The following is a 23979-nucleotide window of genomic DNA, read 5'->3' on the forward strand; positions in this document are numbered from 1 at the left end:
CCCAAGGAGACGAGAGGTGTGTCCGTCCTTCCTGTCGAGTGCTGAATAAGATCTAAATTGCCAAACCCGACATGAACCTTGTTGAGCTTCACACAGAAAAAGATATCAAAGTTTCCTTTGAAACCACTTCAAATGCTGTCCTTGTGGGCGGCTGCCGTGGACATTTTGCTCGACGTGCTAAATGCTTCGTTTTGTTGACAATGACTTGTTTATCTGTTTACTTTTGGAACCCATTTTCCTGGTCTAAGTGTCTGTTTGTTTACCGCAACTAGCAATGGCAGAGCCGACGAGGCTGACTCAAGAAGATGGACTTGCTGAAGGTGATTCAAAGTCAAAGTCTTTTGTTTATCAAATGCGCCGAATAGGACTGTCATTGTTCAGAATGAGTTTCTTGTGACGTGGCACACATCTATGCAGTAAGAATTAAATGTATAATGCAAAAATATAGCAAAATAGTAATGTGTGTGTACATATTAATATAGCAAAAATAAACTTAATCTGAACTAGCAGCAATTTTAAAGAGTGTAGAATGGGGAATATGAACAATATGGGTAGGGTTATTGAATATTATAAATATTACTTAAGTGTAATATGCCTATGAATGGTACATAAACATATTCTAATGTACATGGAAAGATGTCAGAGCATCTGGAATGTTTGTGTGTGATCAGTATGATCATGGGGCAGTGTTGCTGGTTGAGTAGGTGGCTGTAGTCTGATGATTTTCCATGCTGTCGTAAGGTATTGTGTGTGTGGTAGATGCCTTGCACGGAGGTGAGATGGCAGTCGATGATGCGCAGTCGACCACCCTCTGGAGGGCCTTGTGATCAGCAGCAGAGCAGCCACCGTGCCGGGCAGTAGTGTCAGCTACCATAGCCGACATATGACCCATCTGTGTTTTTGATGTGTCACATTTGCTATGGAGGAAGATACTTTTTTTTTTTTAATGCAGATGTATAAATGAAGGTTGCATGACTCGGGATATCATGCAAAGACTAAGTTTGCACGCAAGTAGCTCAACCCCAGACATGTTCTTATTTGCAGTTTGCTACAAAACCTAAATGGGAGCCAGAATTCTACGCCGAAAATCAAACACTCAGCCTCAGCTTTCTCTATGATCACATGTTAGAGATGCATTAAGGAGAAATCACGCCTTCTTTTCAGCATAAACAGTATCTCCAGGATCACCCCAAAATCACAATGGGCTGTATGTGAACAAGATCAGTAGAATATAATATTGTACATTTTCGCTGATGGCCGAGAGGCCGATGACATCTGTTGCTTCACACTTTTATAACCAGCGTTTAGCACCAATTAGTTTTTATTTGTCATAATGGAAACAGGATAAGATTGGTATTTTCATGATGACTTGGGATTATATTGTGTTTAATGCCAAAACAACTTATTTTGTTTGGTGCAGGTGAGACCTTGTTGAAGTTCACTAATTGGTTGTGTCTGACAGGCTCTGTTCCAAGGTACGAGCTACCTGGCATAATAAACTGACTGGGGACGGGTCCAAAATGGCATCCGATCAGTCATTACATAGTTCACCGCTGGGTTCTGGTCATAGGGAATAGGTTGCCTTTTGGGAAGGTAATATAATATTATATCCGTGTCCAGAGAAGGGATATCTTGGATTTCTCAACTACTTCCACCATCTTTCCTATTTGCCTCAAGTTCTTTCCCATTCTCCTTTCCCATTCTTCCTTCCTTCTGTTTTGACCCCCCCCCCCCCCCCCCCCCGACTGACTGTGGCATCTGTTCATTGCAGGTGTACTCCGGGAAGAAGATTCCTGCTGTGGACAGGGTGTGTGTGGGCGTTCCAGCCGCGGAGGTGAGACACGTGCAAAGACACACTCGCAAAACAACGACATGAGGCGTGTGCACGCGTGTGGGAACCCATTGTTTTTCTAAACGGAACAAATGAAATGGCAGATCAATCTATGCTCTCTCTGCTCTATCATCTTAACTCACACAGACACACACACACACACACAACAAACACACTCTGTAGATACAAGTAAAGTTAGGTCCAGAAATATTTGGACACTGATGTATACACTGAACAAAACTATAAACGCAACACTTGCTTTTGCCCCCATTTATCATGAGCTGAACTCAAAGATCTAAGACTTCTCTATGTACACAAAAGGCCTATTTCTTTCAAATATTGTTCACAAATCTGTCTAAATCTGCGTTTGTGAGTACTTCTCCTTTACCGAGATAATCCATCCACCTCACAGGTGTGGCATATCAAGATGCTGATTAGACAGCATGATTATTGCACAGGTGTGCCTTAGGCTGGCCACAATAAAAGGCCACTCTAAAATGTGCAGTTTTACTGTTTTTGGAGGTTTCAGGGGGGGTCTGAAAACCAGTCAGTATCTGAAGTGACCACCATTTGCCTCATGCAGTGCAACACTTCTCCTTTGCATTGAGTTGATGAGGTTGTTGATTGTGGCCTGTGGAATGTTGGTCCATTCCTCTTCAATGGCTGTGCAAAGTTGCTGGATATTGGCAGGACCTGGAACACAGTCGTATACGCTGATCCAGAGCATCCCAAACATGCTCAATGGGTGACATGTCCGGTGAGTATGCTGGCCATGCAAGAACTGGGATGTTTTCAGCTTCCAGGAATTGTGTACAGATCCTTGCAACATGGGGCCGTGCATTATCATGCTGCAACATAAGGTGATGGTCGTGGATGAATGGCACAAAACTAGCCCTCAGGATCTCATCACGGTATCTCTGTGCATTCAGAATGCTGTCAAGTTGTCCGGGTGGCTGGTCTCAGATCTTGGAGGTGAAGATGCTGGATGTGGAGGTCCTGGGCTGGTGTGGTTACACGTGGTCTGCGGTTGTGAGGCCGGTTGGATGTTCTGCCAAGTTCTCTGAAACACCTTTGGAGACGGCTTATGGTAGAGAAATGAACATTAAATTCACGAGCAACAGCTCTAGTGGACATTCCTGCAGTCAGCATGCCAATTGCACGCTCCCTCAAAACGTACGACATCTGTGGCATTGTGCTGTGTGATGGAACTGCACATTTTAGAGTGGCCTTTTATTGTGGCCATCCTAAGGCACACCTGTGCAATAATCATGCTGTCTAAACAGCATCTTGATAATCCATCCATCTCACAGGTGTGACATCTCGGCAAAGGAGAAGTGCTCACTAACACACATTTAGACAGATTTGTGAACAATATTTGAGAGAAATAGGCCTTTTGTGTACATAGAGAGTCTTAGATCTTTGAGTTCAGCTCATGATAAATGGGGGCAAAAACAAGTGTTACGTATATAATTTGGTTCAGTGTAATTTTGGTTCTGTACGCCACCACAATGGATTTGAAATTAAACAACTTTCAGCTTTAATTCAAGGGATTGAACAAAAATATTGTATGAAACGTTTAGGAATTGCAACCATTTTCATCCACATTACCCTTATTTCAGGGAAATGTAATTGGACAAATGAACACAATAAATGATTGAGAATCCTTTGCAGGTAATGATTGCTTGAAGTCTGCAATGCATGGACATTACCAAACGCTGCGTTTTCTCCTTTGTGATGCTTTGCCTTTACTGCAGCTGTCATCAGTTGTTATTTGTTTGTGGGTTTTTCTGCCTTAAGTTTTGTCTTCAGCAAGTGAAATGCATGCCTGATCGGGTTGAGACCAGGTAATTGACTCGGCCATTGCAGAATATTACACTTCTTTGCCTTAAAAAACTTTTCGCAGTATGTTTTGGGTCATTCTCCGTCTGTAAAGTGAGCGCTATCCAATTAATTTAGCTGAATTTGGCTGAGTCTGAGCAGACAATATATCCCTTTTCAGTTCAGAATTCATCCAGCTGCTTCTGTCTTCTGTCACATCATCTATAAACACTAGTAACCGAGTGCCATTGGAAGCCATGCATCCCCATGCCATCACACTGCCTCCACTGTGTTTTACAGATGATGTGAAATGCTTCGGATCATGAGCTGTTCCAAGTCTTCATACTTTTTGCTTCCCATCATTCTGGTACAGGTTGATCAAAGTTTCATCTGTCCAAAGAATGCTGTTTCAGAACTTGGCTGGCTTTTTTAGATGTTTTTTGGCAAAACCTGGCCTCCCTATTTCTTGAGGCTTATGAGTGGTTTGCACCTTGTGGTGAACCCTTTGGATTTGTTCTCGAAGTTTTCTCTTTTGTGGTAGTCTTGATAATGATTTACCTACCTCCTGGAGAGTGTGCTTCACTTGACTGGATGTTGTAAAGTTTATTTTTATTATTTATTATTTTCTTTACCATGGAAAGGATCCTACGATCATCCACCACTGTTGTTTTCCATGGACGTCCAGGCCTTTTTGTGTTGCTGAGCTCACCAGTGCGTACATTTTTCTCAATGTTCCAAACAGTTGATTTTGCCACTCCTTGATTTTTTTTCCTGCTACAGTATCTCTCTAATGGATTTTTTTTTCTTTTTTGCAGCCTAAGGATTGCCTGTTTCACTTGAGCTCATTTAACCGCATGTGGGGGGTTCACACCAATAGCTTCTAAATGTGAATGCCACACCTGGAATCAACTCCAGACCTTTTACTTCCTTAATTGATTAAGAAATTACGAAGGAATAGCTCACACCTGCACATGAAACAGCTTTTTGAGTCAATTGTCCAATTACTTTTGGTGCCTTGAAAATGTGGGGCATACATATTAAAGAAGGGTGATTCCTAAAACGTTCCTCCAATTTGAATGTGAATACCCTCAAATTAAAACCGAGAGAGTGCACTTTTAGCCTATATTAATTATTTAACTGTGACTTGAACACATTTTGGTAAATAGCCAAAATGACACAACTTGTGTCGGTGTCCAATTATTTCCAGACCGAACTGTATTTTATTTTTAAAATGTTCAGCTATATTGTAGATATGAGTTTGCTACTTATTTGTTCCTATCCCAAAATATCTGTGTAAGCACTGTAGTTACAGAGTTTTTAAAGTAAGTAATTAGAATACATTGACACAGTAATTATGATTCAGCATGTCCTCAAACGGGATTTAAACTGACAACTTTCACCGCAATCCAGTCATTCTGCTATGACACCATGTCTGCGACCAGTGGTTACAGACATGTGAAAATCCAGCTAAATCTGTTGCAATAACATGTTTTGCATGGTCCACGAAGAACAAACAAATTAAATCAACAGTCTGTTAATCTGACTATTCTGTAATCATTGATTCGATTCAGTTATTTCTGCAATGTCAGGGTTTTTGGGCTTAGTTTTCTAATGCCTATGGGGTATTTTACTCTGTTCAAACGTCACATTTTAATTAATATGTATGATAAATTAAATAGTTCTATTTGACTGTACCTTTAACAGAACACGTGAAAAATGTAAAGAAAGGCCAAGTTTTTCTTCAGCCGGAGCTATGTTTGGGCCCACTAGAAGATGTAAGTTCAGCGAACACTTTGATCGAAAAGTTGAGTAAACAAAAAAAGACAGTGGAACCAGTTTTTTTTTTTTTTTTTTACAAAGTGTTTTCGTGCAGTGCGTACACACACACACACACACACACACCTCGAAAACTCTTTGATTCCAACAGGATTTCCAACGCTCGCACGTCCGCGCACGTATTCTCCGTATCCTTGGCCTGTTTACCCAAAACGGGAATGCCAGAGGAATAGTCAGACCCCACACTGTGCCGATGCATTATTCACGGCTGAGCTTAGCCTTCCTGTCGTGCGTTCACCAAAGGTGGTTGCAAACAAGAATGGATCAATGAATGACAGATATAAAATATTTATCCCCGAGCCGGGCTTCTTGGGTAGGCTGGGTTGAGTGACCTGACCGGTGAGACCGTTGTCAGACGAAGCGCCGGCGTTGTATTCCGGAGTTCAGAATGCTCTGTTGTGTGCCTGTGTGCTGACGGTGAGGGTATATAGAAGTTGTTTCTAATGAATGTTGACACTTGTTATTGTAGATGCCTGTCAGTTTGTTTTGTTCGCCCGGTGTGGATAACTAATGAGGCGCCGACTGTGGCAGAAAGGGAGATTCCTACAGCACACCGTGCCGAGAAATAAAGCGCGAACGTGAACTGCCGCAACGATCGCGCACTTCAAACGCCTCGATCCATTCACTGAGTACGAGAGAGATGCGGCCATCGATTGTGATTGGCCGTCGATAGCTCCAACCGAGTAAGGGGTGACGCCCGCTCCCAATACCTAGAACCAACGGTTTCACCTCCATGTGTGTCAATAGTGCTTCGGACTGCTGGGGATTAATGGCGCAGGAAAAACCACCACCTTCAAGATGCTGACGGGAGACATCGCCGTCTCTGGAGGGGAGGCTTTCCTAAATGGATACAGGTGAGGCATCTGAATATAAGTGCCCCCACACCACCCACGACATGTCCCCGGGAGGGAAGCGCTAACAGAGTTTGGTTGGCCTGTCTCTTTGTTATGGGCCCTGCCCAAAAACCGCCCTATTTCTCATGTCGTGCACTAGCTTTGACCAAAGAATCACGGGCAAGAAGTAGGCTTCCATTTGGGTCGCGTTCCCACTGTCTTCCTCAGCAACTCTCGCTTTGGTTTTGAATCTCTGTCTCTTTCCCTCTCGACGTCTCTTCTCTTGTACATTCTGTTTTCTGATCTGTTTCAACTGCTGTTCTGTCATGTCCCTTGTAGATGTTTTCAACAGGCTGGCATGCACATCCTCTCTCTCTCTCACCCACTCTCTCTCTCTCTCTCTCTCACCCACTCTCTCTCTCTCTCTCTCTCACCCACTCTCTCTCTCTCTCTCACCCACTCTCTCTCTCTCTCACCCACTCTCTCTCTCTCTCTCACCCACTCTCTCTCTCTCTCTCTCACCCACTCTCTCTCTCTCTCTCTCTCTCTGTCTCTGTCTCTCTCTCTGTCTCTCTCTCTGTCTCTCTCTCAATCCCTGTCTCTCTCTCTCAATCCCTCTCTCTCTCTCACCCACTCTCTCTCTCTCACCCACTCTCTCTCTCTCTCACCCACTCTCTCTCTCTCTCTCACCCACTCTCTCTCTCTCTCTCTCACCCACTCTCTCTCTCTCACCCACTCTCCAGCTCTCACATCTTTCATTCTGTTGCACGCCCTCTCTCTTTCTGTCTATTCCTCTCTCTCATTCCAACTCTTGTTTTTCGTCCATCCTGCCACATGTCAGATGCTCACACACGAACACAAAATGTTAAACGCATGCACAGTCCTCTTTATTAGAATCCCCATCCGATACTCCTCATGGGCTCCACATAAACCATCCAACAGGGCATAATACAGAACAGGTGAAGTACCACATATATTTAAAATACCTGTGAAATCCCATGCTCTAAAAAAAACACTAGCCATGACATTGACCGAGACACATACACTGCAATGACAGACCTACATACATGACTACGAATACGTGACTAGTGCTTCGACTGAGCGATCAATCAGTCAAATGTATTTATAAAGCCCTTTTTTCATCAGCAGTTGTCACAAAGTGCTTTTACCAAACACACACAGTCTGAAACCCCAAGGAGCAAGGGGCCAAAATGTAGGAAGAAACCTAGAGAGGAATCAAGAGAGGAACCAGTTGCTGAAATCCTCACCTCACAGCACCGTTCTGTGAACCTCACATTGTTTGTTCCCTACCCTTCTGTTTTTGACGCTACCATTGTGCAAATTCAACTGCTTGGTTAGACAGTTGCTACATACAGTGTTTGGAAGGTTGTACAGTCATCTTGACTAAGGGCAGTTTAGACGCAGCTCCGGGCAGTGGGCGAGAGCTTTGGGAGCTGAACAGACCAGCTAAACAGCATGACATTTTTCTTCCACAACTTTGCCTTAAATACTACTTGCAAATAAATAACGATTGACCATTGTCATGCTTTTTTTATTTTTATTATTTCAATCGGATCCCTGGGCAGTGAGTTGGCAGGGCATAGCACAGGAACCGATATGACAGGAAATAGTTTGCTATTTATTTCCAAGCGTGGGAGTTGTGTTCAGAAAGTGCTGAAGTTGCGATACTGGCCATACGTGAATTCAGAAATGAATTCTGCAGTCTGCGTATTCGTGGCGTTATCCTCCGTCGCCAGTGAACTCTAACCACCTTTTTGAAGAGGCCCGTTCCTCCATATTTAGAATGGACATATACTTCTCCTCGCCTTTGAAACTGGTTTTAGTCTCTATGGAAACAACATGAGGGAAACATTGGATGGATACTAGTTCCAGTCAGTCTCCATAGTTGCATATGTATTTATGAAAACTGGTAATTGCGTTGAACAAAGAGATGAAGCAAAACACAGAGAGGCCGTAGCGAGCTGATGTTAATGTTGATTGATGTTGCCAGCGGTGATCAAAGGCAATCTTCTGGACCTTCAGGGAAAGAAAAACAGGCCGAGGAGAAAAAACAACAGAAGTATGCCGTCCTCTGTTTTCGCCTCATTACGTTTGAAGAAGTATAAGAGGAGGACGATAGAAGGATGTTGTGAGCCTTGAAAACCACTAATAGAGGGGAAATATTATCCTCTCCTAAGAGAAGTTGTGTTGAACCCCCAAATCGCTAATTTGTTGATTGTCTACATGCCATAAAGGAATAATTTCCTTCTGGCCCACCGCTGGGAAGAGCTGGCTCGAGCTTTTTCTCGCTCTCCCGCCGCCAACATCCCAAACTGTCACGCTCCAGCCATAGCTTACATGTTGTGATAGGCAGATTAACAGAAAGCCTCTGCAGACAGCGAGGAGCATTTCTTTCGATATGCAAGTTTCAGCTGCTTTCCCACTACTTTCAGACTGCAGATGACATAGAAAGATAAGCCGAGAGTGGTGTGCAGAATTCGTATGCCAAAAAATCACCTGAGGAAAAATCACCTGGGATCAAGGGTACATCATGAGTACACCATGCAAATTGTGCTGCTGTTTTGTTCCTCCTGTTTTCTCAAAATGATGCAGTTTTTTTGGTTTTGTTATTTTTTTTCTCCAAGCTGTGGATATTCATGTTGGTAATCGATCAACATGCTTCGTGAGGGATGTTTTGTAATGGGGATTATTTGTTTTTCCACAGCCTTTGTGAAATGCAATAAATGGAGCACAGTTTTACTGTACTTTTAAACTGCAGACAATAAATTGTATTTCCTGAATGTACTATCCATTACAATGTTCTTTGAAAATAAGGTTTTACACAGGTGTTCGGTTTTTGAATTGGTGATCTGTTATCACTTGGTGGTACCATTCTGCACACGACCACCATTTCAGATGAGGATGACGACTATTTGAATCGGTCATTGTCACCATTTGAAGGTTATCATGTTGCTGACAAGTGGTTTTAATCATAGGACGTTGTGTGGGGTAACTAATATATGCTGATCTTTCTTGTAGCATACGGACAGAGATGAGGGAAGTTCACCAGAACATGGGCTACTGCCCACAGTTTGACGCCCTGAACGACCTTCTCACCGGACGAGAGCATCTGGAGTTTTATGCCAGACTACGAGGCGTACCCGAGAAGGAAGTCCCTATGGTAACGGTTTCCCTTGTCCGAACTGAATGACGTGGTTTCCTGTTCCTTTATGACAGCACACTATTTGATCCTGAGGTTGAACTGTTGTCATGATGGACTAGAATAATGTCAGACTTTTGATTCTCCAATGAAATACCTGCTATGTGGAGAAACGGTGAGTAAATAAGTTCTCCCTGTGAAAAGGGCAGTCTTTTTTTTTGTACATATTTGGATGCAAAGATTTGACCAACATTTCAACACTACTGGAAACATACCTGTACACCCCTGGATCAATAACTGGTGCTGCTTCCTTTGGGAGAAATGTTTTAATGTAAAGTATGTGTTTCTTGTTCCTGTCTATCAGTTGCTTCTGTTTTCCAAACTGCTTCACTGTGTGGTTAAAGCATCTAACCAGTAACCCAACGGTTGCTGGGTAAAATCTCAGAGCTGGCATCGTGACAAAATCTATCATTCTGTCCCTGAGCAAAGCATAACTGCCCTAGGTTTTTATTGTAGAAGTGGTCACAGTCAGCTGACCTGGCAAAATTCTCAGAAAAAGAAATACGTTTAAAAACATGGCATGCTGGCCAGGTCGCAAAGCAGGCCAAATGTTGTAATTCCCCCGGGACACTGCCCTACTGTTGGTATGTTGTTCTTATGTTCAGAGAAAGTGTGGCTTTGACGTTGGGCATTGTGTCAAAACAACACTACCAACTGTCAGGAGCCTATTGTTCCAGGAGTGTTCAACTGGGAGTCTGCATTCATTCAATGAGGACCCTGGGGTTCTCCGATACTTTTTGGGACATCTTTCGTTCTGCTTTTGGGTTACATTTGGTGTGACGGTCTGTCCTGTGTAGATTGCCAGTGGTCTGGAATGTTCTCCATTTGTAGTTGATCCGTTGGACAGTGGAATGATTGACATCAAATTTCTCGGAAATGGCTGCGCAAACCATCCCAGAGTCATGGCGATAAACGCTCTTTCTTCTCAGCTTCTCAAAGATATCTTTTTTTTTATCTCCTCATGGCGCGTTGCCACACCTCTATGGTTTGGACCAACCCAACTTAGTTTCTGATGCTTACGACAGTCTGGACCCCCAGAGTTCCATTCCAGTCTAATATTTTCCACCTGTTTCAGTGCCGCTGGTCTAATATTCACCAGTTGACGGGATGATAAAGGTAGGAGTGTACATTTTCAGTGTTGTAATTAGGTTGCCTTTACCTGTCAGTAGTTCCAGAAATAAAGTTCAGAAATCATGTGTTGAAATAAGTAAAAAAATGGATGTCAAGAGATGTGCTTCCTACAGCACTGTAGACAGGACACCGCACGTGGTGAGAGTGATAGGTTTCCTCTGAAGAACAAGATATAATACACACGGTTGTTTTCGGGGAGTCTGGCAACGGGGAACGTCTTTACATTATTCACCACCTTGCCACGTGTGTCTCCCCCACCATGGTTTCCCGGCCACGACAAGATCAAAAGAAACTCTGCCGTCGGGCTCAAGCCCAGGTTCCAGGCCTTTGATCTCAAAGCAGTCCTACTCGGGCCAAGGGACCTAGTTTTCTATGGCCGCTGTTGGCTCCGCTGAGTTGAAACTTTGCGGAGGCCATTTTGACTCGAGGCGGAGACCCGGGGAGTCGGTTTAATTTTTCACGTTATTAGTGCGCCAACATTTCAATATAGGGTGTATATGGTCGGACTGGATTCCTGTCTGCGTGTTGTACACTGGGGTTACCTCAGAACAGGATCTGCAGAATTACTAGGGGGGTGAGTGAATGCTGGATTAGGTGTTGCTGGCGAGTACTCATTTTATAAAGAAAATCTGTTTTGATGTTGAGCAGAAACCCACCCTGAAGGGATTCAGCCTTGAGGAAAGTCCTGTGGCAATGCCAACCGTCATGCCCGCGTCTCGCGCTAAGAAAGAACGAGAGGGTGTGAGAGCAAAATGGCAGCGCTAGACAACCCCCCCCCAAGGTTTGTGCGATTTAACAGTCATAGGCACATTACAGTTGATGTTGTTACAGATTTAGTCGAAGTGACTGGGTGTCGGCTCCTAAAACAATGCGATCGGTTAAGTCAAGTCTAGATGGACATTGACCAGTGTTCACAATGTGCGCGCGCGTGTGTATGCACATGATCGTGTGTGTTGAGAGAGACCGAGTGTGAGTTAGTGAAGGAGGGGACCTTGTCTGTGGACAGTGAGTCTTGGCGAGCGAGCTGATGTCTCATTCCTATTTGAGAGTGTGTGTATGCAAACGGGCTCTAAGATGCAGAAGGGGTGCAGCGAAGACCGTCCGTTGGTTAAACCGTCCGAGGCCTTTCCTCTGGTATGCAGAAAAGGTCCTGGAGGCCGGCAGCTTGCCACTGTTGGGCTCACCTCGCATCCTCTGAAGTGGCGTACGGTTTGCGTGCCATGCAGTGGCCCTGCAGTGCAGCGACGCAGCCTGGAGTGTGCTCTTGATTGCGGCAATTGTAGGAATGTGTAAGTGTCCTCAAGGGAGATTGAATTTCCCCACTGTGCCTTCATCGCCACGGTGTGTCTGTGACATGCACATGGAGGAACTTGAAGCCCCTCCAGCGACACCATAAAGGGGTGGGGGGGGGGGGTGGCTTGTGCGCTCTCTTGTATCTCCTGAAATCCATAATGTTTTAGTCAATTGTTTAAAAACTGGGGGTGGGGGTGGGGGGGGGGGCGTGGCTTGTGCGCTCTCTTGTATCTCCTCAATGTTTTATTCAATTGTTAAAAACTCTACATGTCCAAACTCTACTAAGTCCAGTCAGGTTTGTTGAATTATCAACATATTTTCAGTGGAATCTTGTGTTAAATCGAAGAAGCCAGTATATTTCTATGGTGTCTGTTTTTCTGTTTTCAAAACCAGGTGGCAGAGTGGGGCATCCAGAAGCTTGGCCTGGTCAAATATTCCAATAAGGCAGCAGGCACCTATAGCGGTGGGAACAAGCGCAAGCTGTCCACCGCCATGGCTCTGATTGGCTGTCCTCCTGTAGTCTTTCTGGTAAGATGATTGCTGATTGCCTGAATGCTCAACACACATTCTAATTGTTTCCTCATCCCCGGAAAGCTCAGTCGGAAGAGCCTCAGAGCAAACCAGGTAAAAAAAAAATATATATATATATATATATGTATATGTATATGTTCTGCCCTTGAGCAAGGCAGTCAACTCTATTGGCTCCCTTGGGTCCTTATGTGGCAGCCTATTGCACCTCTGAAACTCAGGGGTTGGGTTAAAAGCCCTGGCTGGACATTGAGCAACTGATGACTAAAATATTGAAATCCTTTTAATCCGATATTGTCTGTTATTACCACCTTTGAGATAATTGATTTGACACGTTGATGTGACTATATAATGAGTCCCACCTACCTGCATTGACACTGTATTAACACATTTCACAGGGCACGTACGTACACTTATGCGGTTCAATTTGTCTCTTACCTTTTTGGGGGGTGGGTTAATATGGCCGTTTGAACTATGTACATGGTCTGAGGGTGATGGAGGAGGCACTGACGAGTTCCCAAATTCATTGGCAGAGGTTCACCGCGACTGGTCTGAAAGCGTGTGCGCGTAGGTCCGTCGGCGAGCCGCCAGCACTACCGCAGATGGGCACGCATCATTGCTCCCTTTTGTCTGTGAGGCACGTCTGTGCACGCGTCATCCGTCCCTCACAGTGCGACGTGTTAATACTGCCTGTTATCCCACTAGGTTCCGGGTCTGTTGCATACCCGGCCTGACCCGGCCATTGTCTGCACGCCCTAATCAAATCATTTTCCCAGGACTGCGTATCCAGTGCGTCAGCCAGGGGAAAGCGAGGACTACATATCCACTTTGTTCACTCCTTGCATTGCTAACTGGACATTTTTGGGGATATAGGTACTTCTGACATAAATGCATGAAAAATGAACAAATCCTGGATCAAACTTCCAAATGCTTATTGAATTTCCTTGGGGATTATAAGTCAATTACTGGTTGGATGTTTTTCAGTCGGGTCACTATCCGGTCACGTTTGAATGTATTTTTCAGAGTCCACCCAATCTTGTTTTAAAATGTAAAGTATACAAGACGATGTTTGCAGGAATTAAAGCTTTATAGTGAGATGGATTCGAACAGGGAGGATTGGTGGGTTTATGTCCTTGCTAAGCATTTCTTACAGGAAAAAAATGTAATCTTAAATCAAAGCAGATTTCTTTGCTTACTTACTGTGCTGATCATGGAAAGGGTGGGACAGCAATTATAACTGGCATAACATATTATGAGGGAGCAATTTGGGGACAAACAAGTCACTTCAAAATCTTTTGAATCACTCATATGATTTTGAATCCCTCTTATGATTTTGAATCCCTCTTATGATTTTGAATCCCTCTTATGATTTTGAATCCCTCTTATGATTTTGAATCCCTCTTATGATTTTGAATCCCTCTTATGATACTGATCAGCGCTGCCGTCTACCGGTCGGACACCAGTTTGTCCAGGCAATTGAGCCATCACCCAGTCAGTTGGTCACCTTGTCAGTTGAGCCATCACCCGGTCAGTTGGTCACCTTGTCAGTTGAGCCATCACCCGGTCAGTTGGTCACCTTGTCAGTTGAGCCATCACCCAGTCAGTTGGTCACCTTGTCAGTTGAGCCATCACCCGGACAGTTGGTCACCCTGTCAGTTGAGCCATCACCCGGTCAGTTGGTCACCCTGTCAGTTGAGCCATCACCCGGTCAACCAGTCAGTCTGTCAACTGTACCTACCCCACATGCCCTATTGTACATTCCAACCATGTGACCCTGCTGGCGTTCATTCAGACCGTGTTAAAGAGAGTTTCAGTGTGTATGTGGCAGCTAGTCCACTGCATCATGCATGGTAGACTTAAGGCAGCACAATGTCAGCTCCTGGACCGGGACATGGTAGGCATGGCGACCGAGTTTCCTTGTGGGGTTTGGGGATTCTGCCGGTGTAGGAGGGGGACCAGAGAACAGGCTGAGTCCTGTCTCTCTCCAAACATCTGTGGACAGACTAGCCCGAGGAAACCCAACCAGACAAGAAATGCGGATTTGTATGTGTGCCATTGTCTTCCAGAGAGACATCCCCCGTGATTTGGGTTTGTACGGCTCAAAAAGACCCCAATGCCGTCGGCCGTCCCCGCGTTGCTTCCCCAAATCCAAAGCGCCTTTATACGGCTTTCATTCCACTGGTTAGTTGGTAGCCCGAGCCTTTGAAACATTAAGTATGCTTTCATGTCTAAATGTATTCCTCTTTTACTTCAACTGGAAGGGGCATATCGATGTAGAGTCAGGAGCATAATTATTTCTTTGTGGTGTCAACGTTTGGAGCTCTGGGGACGTCTGACCACTGGGGGACCTGCTGATAACGGGTCTGTAATTCTGTGGAAAGCCTGTCTATCATCAAATAGAAAAAAAACACAGATTTAGCCATTAAGGGGAAAGTTAAATGAAACTATTTTAGGATTGTGTAAACAGTTGACAAATGTTTAATTTTGCCAAGCATTTTAAGCGTACAATCTTTGCTTATGGGTGTGGAACATTAAAAAAATGTTGACAGAATATTCACAGAGAATAGGATAGGTGTGAAAGGATGGAACCAAATCTGGAAAAAAAGGTCAAACATAATGGAGGTGAGCCAATGAGAGAACCCCTTTTTTCCCTCTGTTACTGTAGGATGAGCCAACGACAGGGATGGACCCCAAGGCCAGACGCTTTCTGTGGGACTGCATCCTGAGTGTCATCAAAGAGGGACGCTCAGTCATTCTAACGTCACACAGGTACGTCCTCTTACTGTTGTGGGTTCCAATCCTAACCTGACGCTGCGGGTGTGGCTCTAATAAACAACTTCCAGTTTTTCGGTTGGTTCCCATTTGCAAGGGTAGAAATATTAGGAAGACTTTAGAGGTATAAAACTTCTTAATGTTACATATGACTTAATATTCCTAAAACACATTGAGTGATATGGGCCGGGTGGACTGGATGAAGGTACAATTACTGTTACAACACACTGTTACTCAAACGGACGAATCCCCAAAACCAAATCAATGACACAAAGGAATTCTACACTAAATTAATGTTAATTCATGACTGTGTAGTTTTATCTTTCTAAATTGCAAAACTGTTTTGAAATCTTAACTTTTGTTGGAGGTGGGTGGTGCAGAAACAATGTTTTGGAGTTTTGTTTGTGAATCCATTATCACCACTCTATATTGTGTTGTTTTTCTGCGAGACCAAAGACATTTGTTGTGTTAGCGACAGCGGGAACGCAGCTCAGTTGCATTCAATCGCCCATATCACAACCAGGTGCTTTTGCTTGTCAAGTTGTGCATTTGCCAGGTTTTACATCGTCATAAACCTAATTGCTCCATCCTTCAGAAAGCGAAACAAAGCCTCTGCCGCAGCAAGAAATGAATCTGGCTGCATCTAAAATGGCTGCTGAAATACAAAGAGACCGAAAATTAAACCAATGTACAGATGTTCTCCTCCACTCCCCATAATTAGGCAATTTGTTGTGTGATTGGCCACTCGTCAAAGGAGGTGTCCTAAAATGATCACCTGAGCCTGTGAATCAACCACCCTGCTCTCTGGAGCTGAACCAGGCATGAAAAATGTAACGGTTGTCTCATTCCCGCTCCCCCCGCACCCCCAAAATAATTATTCCGCTGAAAGTTGTCCATTGTCTGCAGTATTTACCACAGAGCTGCCGAAATGTGGATGAGGCGTATTTCAAAGAAAGTATGTTTCTTTTTGTCTTCTTCAAACAAGCGAAAAGTCAGAGATTAAACATTGGTCATTTGGACACCGGGTGTCAACGGAATAATGCAGGGTGGGATTGAGGACAACCAAACCACAATTTGATTTATGTCTGCAAAACATTGGGGTAGAATCGAGACCGGTTCACATGAATGTATCCTGCGGGGTCTTAGAACAGAATTGAACCATTCTCTGCCCGTCTCTCCTTTTTTGTCTTTCTTTTTCCCTCTGTCTCTTTTTCCCTCTGTCTGTCTCTTGCAGCATGGAGGAGTGTGAGGCACTGTGCACACGCATGGCCATCATGGTGAATGGGCAGTTCAAGTGTCTGGGCAGCATTCAGCATCTCAAGAGCAGGTTAGGCCTCAACAGCACCACTAACCACTAGATGACAGGGGACGGCCTGAATGTGCTTCTTGGTAAACTCAAGCCTTGCGAAACGAGTGACAAACAGAAACACTATCGATCTCTGTCACCTAAGGTTTGTCTGTATCCTTGGAAATCCAATACTCTTCCAAAAAAAGGGGAATCTGTTATGCATCATCTGTGTTTCTTCGAATCTGAGGTGATTCTTTCTTGGTAATTGAAGAACACTATGGATATTTGCTCTAACTACACACCATCCACTATAGTTGGTTTGCTTTAAAGAATTTAACAACTTTTTAGCAACTCTTTTGAATTATGAGTTATGAATCACATGCTAATGGTTAGAGCTGGAAAATACACTCTTAGTTTTCTGAGGATTTTGTATGATGCCCAAAAGCCTATCTATCAAAGAGCTGCTGTCACTAAACTTAAAATAAAATGTAAATATAATTACATTTTGTATAGAAGATAATCACTGGAAAACAAACTTCCACCATTTGCTTGAAAAATATGTTTTGCAAAGGCAGTTTTTTTTAATTTGCTTTTATTCATTGTACTCATATTATTATTTTATAAAAGATCTTAGTATTTGATGTAAAATTGTCAAATAATCTTTTGGTATGTTTTAACTAATTCCCCTTAAATTATAATTTAAGGGGAAGAGAATGCCATAGACTTCATACAGTTTATTGTTACAGGAATGAACTAAAAACCAGATCACTATTTACAGTTAGGTAAAAGTAAATCACAGAAAATTACTTACATTTGTGCAACAAAAGACAACCGAAACCAGCAAGCTATTTTGTTTATTAACTTTCTACATGAAATAGTATGTGCTGGTGCGTGACTGTGAGTGTTGAATTGAAACTTTAAATCACTGATTACATTGTGTTTGTTTCCCAGGGGAAATAATAGGATAACAGTAGAACATTTGGAAATGTGTTCATATACTGCCATGATTAGGGCTTACGGGATTATTACATTCAGTGAATAAAATTGAACCTTTTCTTGTTTAGTTTTTTATTTGGCTGTTTCTTCTATCAGTTTTTTTCTGGTAGTTTTGTTTTATGACTTGGGCCTTTGTGTATATGGTCACTGCCTGTTTTGGGGTCTTAGTTGTCAAATCTTCTGATGTGTCCGTGACTCTTGGGGCTATCTGTGTTAGCGGTGTGTGTGTGTTGCTGATGGTCACACTATTCTGTGCCTGTATGCTTCTGTGTCTCTGCAAATGGCTGCCCGCAGCTCATTGCCAGAGTATCTGAGGGAAGTTGAGCAGTCAGAACTCCCACTCATGCCTCAACGAGCGCTCCTTGTCCAGGGCGCTCGATATCCATTTTCCCTCCGTACAAAAAAAATCTAACCCCACTCGTTTCCGTATTGGCTCCATTTTTCGGATCTAGAAACACATTTTACCAAACACCATATCACACTTTTTGAGCTCACGTAGGCTATCATTTGCTTTTAAAGGCGGGTGTCTGAGCACTAGCACTGTAAATGCGATTCAGCAAGGGCTTGCTCCCTATACCGGGGTTGTCCCCCCCCCAGTTTTGGAAACCCTGGCATAAAACACAATTTTTCTTTGGGAGAATAAATCCTGGCTTGGCTCCTCGGTCTTTACTCGCTCTGTAAAGACGTCTCTTAGCACATTAACGCCTAAGTAGGCTCTCTTGCGTCACCCTGACATTTCCATTGAGGCCACCTCCTGTGGGGCTATCCTGGGTGTGCTGATGAGGGTGTAGTGGTTGAGGGGGATGACATTATTACCACAGTATTGTGCGATCTTCGGGGGTGGGGGGGGTATGTAAGGTCTGGTGCCTAAGGGAGCGACCACGTCAAGGGCATTTCCCATCAAGAGGGTGGATGTCATATCTTCTCAGCGGCCTTTATTTAGAGGAGAGAGAGAGGGAGTGTGAAGGAGCAAGGAGGAGAAAGTGAGGGAGGAGACAGAGGAAGAGAGAGGAGGGGGAGGTGGAGAGCAATGTGCTAACCTGTCTCTCCCAGCTGTTGCAGCGACTGACAGATCCTCTTTGTCAAATTACTTCCTGTCCTCGGGGGAAAACGAGACCGATGAGCGGCAATGGAAAACGGGCGGTGCTGAAGTGGTTAAACCGTGTTTCAGTATAGCGTGTAGTTTGTATAGTTTACGCTATCCGCCAATCGCTCAATCGTGCAACAGAGCGAAACACGTCAGGAAATAACGCTGCACGCACATTTACAGCATTTTATTTTTTTCCTGTGACAATTTCAGGTAGCATTAAGAGTTTGTGGGGTATTTTTTCGGGGGTGTGTGTGTGGGGGGGGGGGCTTGAGATGGTATCGCTCAGTTCGCGGGACACAGTGAATAATTTCTAATTAAGCACCGCTATCTCTTTCGCGGCTTGTGTTATTAATGTTTCATGAGGTGTAGGCCTCGTTAATGAATGAAAAGGCAATTAAGGCCTGTCTCTTCTGTTTTCCTTTCCACGCTCTGCCCCCGCCACGCGCGCCCATCAACTGACAGAAAAACGGCGAGGACTAAGCAACGCCATCCATCTACATTTACCTGTGGAAGCATTTAGCAGCTTTTCTTCCGCTTCTTCGTGTAAATGACCCCTTCGACACAGCGAGATCGCCATCGGGCGCCGGTCCCAGAGGTCAAGGAAGGTGACGCGTCGCGGTCTCCCGGTTGTATTTCCGGTTGGATTCACGGTTTGCGGTCCAACTTTTTCCCTCTGTCTTTTTGTACTCCTGATTCCCACATCCCCTTCGTGGCAGCCAAGACAGAGCACGGATTCCCGCCTCGGGGTGCTCCTCACATTCTGGGATTACCCGGGTTGGGTAACGCCGGCCAGAACCCCCGATCATCCTCCACTCCAACAAAACATCTCGTCACTTTTCTTTCATTTACTTATCCTTCTGGTGTCTCTCGCACACTCATCTTCCTGCCACAAACCCCCCCCCCCCCCCCCCCCCCCCCCGCGCCCCTTAATCATTGGTTGCGCTGCCCCCTTCAGGCCACAGTGGCGACCTGTCTCCCCGTCCCATCGTTGAGGATGACCGGCTGCCAGACACGCCCCTGAATATCAATCAGGGCCCCAACTGAGCCAAAAACGCCCAGTTCAAAACGGAGAGAGCCCCCTTAGGGCGGTTACCAGGGACGGACAGGCGTTTTAAAAGGGCACCCTTTATTATCTGGCCTCTGGGATAGTTTTGCCTTTAAAATTCCTATCTCCCTGCCACATGCCCCAGCCAATTCACTTGTATTTGGAGTTAAACATATGTCAGGGGGGCTGGGGGTGTGGGATTCCTGAGAATTTATGAAAGCTCACCACAGGAAGAGAACCAGGAGATGAATAAGTGGCAGTAAATATACTTTTTACAATCCATGTGCCTCGGATCCAGAAGGCTCCTAGGTGTTAAGTAAACTGAAATGAAGTGCTAGGCAATAAAAGAGCTTCCATAGCAACCATATAAGCTTGACAGGGAAATTGAGAAGGATGCAGCAAACCCTCCACCAAGCTTGGTGTTTTTGGTGGCCAGAGATTGACGGGTTGTGCGGCTAACAGGCATTATGTCTTGACACATCTCAACGTTGTTGTTCTTTTTTTCCCCCCTCCCCCACGCATGTCCTTCGTTAAGGGGAAGGAGTGAAATAAAATATTCCAGAAAGCTGCGGAGTGCCTTTAATGCATTAAGGTAATGTGACATGCGGCGCGAGAGTTTTATAAGAGCTTCTAAAAGTTGGGATCAATCTAAGTCTTTGAGAAGTCTAATAAATTCTCTCTTTGTGGGGCGACTCAGGTGCACTGTAGCCAAGTACGCTATCTGAGTGAAAGACAGTGTCTGATATGGATGGGAAAATAACACCCTTCACTGTTTACGGCACCTCAGTGAATAAGTGTAATTAATACTTGTTGTGTGCTGACAAAGACGTCAAATCTGCTACGGTCATGGAACATTTGTGTGTGTTCACGTTTGTCTGTGCGTACGTGTAAATCCAGCGCTGTTTGTTCAGGCGGAGATATACTGTATAGTACGTGTGTATGTATGTGTGTGTGTATATATACACTCACTTAAAGGATTATTAGGAACACCTGTTCAGTTTCTCATTAATGCAATTATCTAATCAACCAATCACATGGCAGTTGCTTCAATGCGTTTAGGGGTGTGGTCCTGGTCAAGACAATCTCCTGAATTCCAAACTGAATGTCAGAATGGGAAAGAAAGGTGATTTAAGCAATTTTGAGCGTGGCATGGTTGTTGGTGCCAGGCGGACCGGTCTGAGTATTTCACAATCTGCTCAGTTACTGGGATTTTCACGCCCAACCATTTCTAGGGTTTACAAAGAATGATGTGAAAAGGGAAAAACATCCAGTATGCGGCAGTCCTGTGGGCAAAAATGCCTTGTTGATGCTGGAGGTCAGAGGAGAATGGGCCGACTGATTGAAGCTGATAGAAGAGCAACTTTGACTGAAATAACCACTCGTTACAACCGAGGTATGCAGCAAAGCATTTGTGAAGCCACAACACGCACAACCTTGAGGCAGATGGGGACAGTTGAAGACTGGAAGAATGTTGCCTGGTCTGATGAGTCTCGATTTCTGTTGAGACATTCAGATGGTAGAGTCAGAATTTGGCATAAACAGAATGAGAACATGGATCCATCATGCCTTGTTCCACTGTGCAGGCTGGTGGTGGTGGTGTAATGGTGTGGGGGATGTTTTCTTGGCACACTTTAGGCCCCTTATTGCCAATTGGGCATCGTTTAAATGCCACGGCCTACCTGAGCATTGTTTCTGACCATGTCCATCCCTTTATGACCACCATGTACCCATCCTCTGATGGCTACTTCCAGCAGGATAATGCACCATGTCACAAAGCTTGAATCATTTCAAATTGGTTTCTTGAACATGACAATGAGTTCACTGTACTGAAATGGCCCCCACAGTCACCAGATCTCAACCCAATAGAGCATCTTTGGGATGTGGTGGAACGGGAGCTTTGTGCCCTGGATGTGCATCCCACAAATCTCCATCAACTGCAAGATGCTATCCTATCAATATGGGCCAACATTTCTAAAGAATGCTTTCAACACCTTGTTGAATCAATGCCATGTTGAATTAAGGCAGTTCTGAAGGCAATAGGGGGTCAAACACAGTATTAGTATGGTGTTCCTAATAATCCTTTAGGTGAGTGTATACACACACACACACACACTCTCAAATATACATACACATGACCCAGGGCAACTCTGTGTATATAAATACATGACCCAGGGCAACTCTGTGTATACAAATACATGACCCAGGGCAACTCCGTGCCGGGGATCTGCCTTGATGCCCCTGCGGACGACCTCTGTTTGTGACCCTTTGAGGACTTCCTACCTGATCAAAGCACGGCCACCCGGGCCCTGGGGAGTGAGCCCCAGGGTCCTTCCTGGACAGTAATATGGGGGCGGGCGGTGACCTTTTCCCTCTACTCCTCCCTCTGTTTTCACACCGTCCTTCCTACGCTCCGCGCCGAACGGCACCGAGAAGCACTCCAGACACCCTCTGCTCCTCTTTACCAAGCGTGTTGTTTTTAGTGTGAAATGACTAGGCTATTTGAACTCTCCAGTACACCGAGCCAATATACCCAGACAAAGACACTATATAGGGTCACTGGGATAAACTGCGGAACAGCCTTTGAGGTGGTCATAATATGCATGCTGCCATTGTGACTGAACATGTTTGAAGAGGTCTTACTGAATTAGGATAGGTGAGAATACTGTATAGTGTCTGCTTAATTATGGGTGTTTTTGACACAAAATGACAATATAAGATGAAGAAAGCAATTTTTTGGCTTTGAAATGAATGAGTAACTAACTGTAGGATGAGATTCAGACCTCTGACAGACAGACAGGCACTTCACCAGCGTGTCTGAAAACCAACATCCCCACAGCTGCACGTCGCGTTGTAACGGTTCGCTCCATTTTTAGAACACCAGCCGAGTGCACCGCTGACACAAGCTCAGGGAGAAGCAACAAGCAGGCGCGAAAACCGGTTACCTAACCGGGGGTAGTTAACCAGCAGGTTACCTAACCGGGGGTAGTTAACCAGCAGGTTACCTAACCGGGGGTAGTTAACCAGCAGGTACCTAACCGGGGGTAGTTAACCAGCAGGTTACCTAACCGGGGGTAGTTAACCAGCAGGTTACCTAACCGGGGGTAGTTAACCAGCAGGTTACCTAACCGGGGGTAATTAACCAGCAGGTTACCTAACCGGGGGTAGTTAACCAGCAGGATTTCACAAGCACGATGAGCTCGCCAGTAACTTTAGTTAGACTTGAAATTGGCATTCGAGCTACCGGTGGATATAACACTGATGTACATTAACGTCTGGAAATGGTCCATAATCAACATGAAAATGCATGTTCACCCTATTTCCGCTATGCCACATAACGGCAGTCAGTTTGGGATTAGACAAAGAAATGTATGGTTAACATTTGATATTGTGTTGCCTATCTTATTGTGTTGATGTGATATGAGGGTAGGAATGGGAAATTAATCTAAATCCCAGTCCTTCCCGTTTAGCCATGGGGTGGCAGATAGTGAGTATACATAATAAGTAGAAAGACACAGAAAATGAAAGAGAGCGTTAATTGAACATATTCTTGTTACCGCTGCTAAGAAGTGGCGTTTGATTACACATGTACACCTGAAACGCTTTTCAAAGAACATTCGCCACCATGATTGCATTTTCTCGTTTAATTTTGTTGTCTTTTTTTCTCCCGTCAGCAGCTCCTCGCCTTTCAAAGTGCCAGCAGACTTCCTGTCAGGCCTGGGCCCGTCACTAAAGGCGAGGACGTTCGTCAGACTCATGATTGGATGATGAATCAGACTTGATGAGGGCTCAGTCTAAAAATGAATGCAATGTCAGTCCGATTTCTACTCACACTGGTCTCTCTGTTAAATTTGCTCTTTGTTCATTCAAACTTTGCACTGTGAAGGCCTACTCCACGATTCTAGGAAAGGAAGTCCACATGACTTTGTAATCACAGAGAATTGGACAGACACTGTTGGACTAGGTCTTGGTAAAGAACAGTTGATCTTCTCCCTCATTATTGATTTCATATTTTAATGTTGATTTTCTATTCTAGATATCTGAGGAATGGAGAATTGTGTTTTCTGTTCTGGGGTTTCAAATATTTTTTTTTGATCAGCACAGAGACATGGACTGTTTTCAAAAACAGCCTTGGCAACTCCCAACTCAATTCAGTCTGTTCAGGAGAAGCGCAACTATCTGCTGGCTCAACTATTAGGTTCGGCTGTGGCAGTTGACATTTTCCAATATGCAATGAATTTGTACATTTTGATTTAATCATAATGTGCCTTGATTGTTTTGAATACGTGATGGATCCCTTT

The 23979-nt window shown here is 44.5% G+C and overlaps 1 protein-coding gene across 3 annotated transcripts in view; it reads left to right on the plus strand.

Annotated features, from left to right (window-relative positions):
- LOC105020625 (phospholipid-transporting ATPase ABCA1) overlaps nt 1–23979 on the plus strand; it is a 175916-nt gene that overhangs the window by 144493 nt on the left and 7444 nt on the right. For all 3 annotated transcript variants that reach the window (XM_020043474.2, XM_010887801.3, XM_010887800.3), the window contains 6 exons: nt 1772–1834; nt 6233–6339; nt 9358–9499; nt 12356–12490; nt 15156–15259; nt 16497–16589. In XM_020043474.2, the coding sequence (XP_019899033.2) occupies nt 1772–1834; nt 6233–6339; nt 9358–9499; nt 12356–12490; nt 15156–15259; nt 16497–16589 (644 nt within the window). The remainder of the gene's footprint in view (nt 1–1771; nt 1835–6232; nt 6340–9357; nt 9500–12355; nt 12491–15155; nt 15260–16496; nt 16590–23979) is intronic.

This window comes from Esox lucius, chromosome 24 (genome assembly GCF_011004845.1).
Source record: "Esox lucius isolate fEsoLuc1 chromosome 24, fEsoLuc1.pri, whole genome shotgun sequence".
Classification (NCBI taxonomy): Eukaryota; Metazoa; Chordata; class Actinopteri; order Esociformes; family Esocidae; genus Esox; species Esox lucius.